The following is a 1,573-nucleotide window of genomic DNA, read 5'->3' on the forward strand; positions in this document are numbered from 1 at the left end:
CAGGTGGAACCTGTGACGCCCCCTGGCTGGACCACACTGGGCAGCACAAGCCCTCAATCACCTTCAGGAAAGGCACAAGGTAAGGCTGAGGTGAAGAGTTCAGTTCTCGGTATAACCTGCTAGTGAAATCTTCTGCTTCAATTTTCCCATCCTGAAAAACAAACCATAGTGATATTGCAACGACCTCACATGGCAACTGCTGTGACATATTTCCACACAATTTCACGGCACACACCATAAACCCTAGCATCACAATGGTCTGGCCCTTCTGACAGCAAGTGTGTCAGCATGCCACTGCCCAATGTAACAGACACAGATCCCTGGGTACACAAGTCTTGTGCCCCTTGGACCCTGAGCAGCAGCTGGTGAGCATGTCTCTAGCTGGCTAGTTACTGGTCTGGGTTAACACCTCCCACAGGCTTCTCAGTCAAGCGTTTTCACTTGGGTCCCACTCGGCACCTACAGTGCCAGGCATTTTGCTCGGAAACAAATGCATGTGTTACAGAGTGGCGAGGCAACTCTAGTCTAGTCAGGGGGCAGGCAGGGAGCCTGTCGGGAGAGGCCTACCCAGCGCCAAAGNGAAAGCATCAGCGTCTACAAGTGAGGCACACAGTTGTCTCAGANACCTGAGAACTCGTGTAAAGACTAAGGAAGCCTGTAAGATGGGTGAGCACTAGACACCTGAAGTGGGGCAGAGGCCTAGCCACGCAGCCATGAAGAGGGGCACCCCACACTACTACAGCATCTGTCCAGGTTTGCAAAACCTAAATAAGGCAGCAGCAGGCAGAGCAATGGCAGACTTCTGGGAGCAGGGTTACGGCAGCAATCTTCTAAGAGTAACACAAAGCTGGATTTCAAACTGGCTGGGGAGAAGAGAGGCCATAGGCACCACCAGAGCACAAAGCATCAGCAGCTGGCCTGTGNGTGAGGAACACACCCTCACTGGGCTCTGAGGAGGGCACAAGTGGCCAAGGTAAGGCACAGAGACTGGCGATATTTCAGATCCTGGGAATGGCAGCGCTGCAGGCAGCCAAGCCCCAGTCTGACTGATGCAAAGGCCAAAAGGGGCAGCCTGTGGAATCAAAGGCCACAAAGAGTTCACATAAGAATGAGCCCCCAAGGCCCCGATGAAAGGTGGACGAACGCAGCTAAGGAGTGAACAGGAGCAGCAGGTGGGGAAGACAGCCCTGGACAGGGATAGGGCTTGCTGGCAGCAGTGTGGTTGGTGCATGCCACCCTTGCCTGGCCTGCAAACCCCTCGGAGGGGAAAAGGACCAGGAGAGCAGGACGGAACCAAACAAAAACCAGAAAGCAACACTTTCAAAATCCGTGTGCTTCCTGATCAAAGAAACAGAAAAGAAAGAAAACAGAGGAAGGAAGTAGACACCTCTGTTAGAGGGACAGAGTTAACTGCAACACTGTCAAGGAAGGAAGTAGATGCTTTAGGTTAGAGGGACAGAGTTAACTGCAACACTGTCAAGGAAGGAAGTAGATGCTTTAGGGTTAGAGAGACAGAATTAACTGCAACACAAGATAAGGAACCCAGTTCAATCCCTGACCCCAGTAAGCTGCC

At 52.3% G+C, this 1,573-nt stretch overlaps 1 protein-coding gene across 1 annotated transcript in view; it reads right to left on the minus strand.

The window, feature by feature from the left end:
• Positions 1 to 1,573, minus strand: part of Taf4 (TATA-box binding protein associated factor 4) — a 65,039-nt gene that overhangs the window by 21,256 nt on the left and 42,210 nt on the right. The window contains exon 7 of the mRNA XM_029468646.1: positions 38 to 151. Within this exon, the coding sequence (XP_029324506.1) occupies positions 38 to 151 (114 nt within the window). The remainder of the gene's footprint in view (positions 1 to 37; positions 152 to 1,573) is intronic.

Source organism: Mus caroli, chromosome 2 (genome assembly GCF_900094665.2).
Source record: "Mus caroli chromosome 2, CAROLI_EIJ_v1.1, whole genome shotgun sequence".
Lineage (NCBI taxonomy): Eukaryota > Metazoa > Chordata > Mammalia > Rodentia > Muridae > Mus > Mus caroli.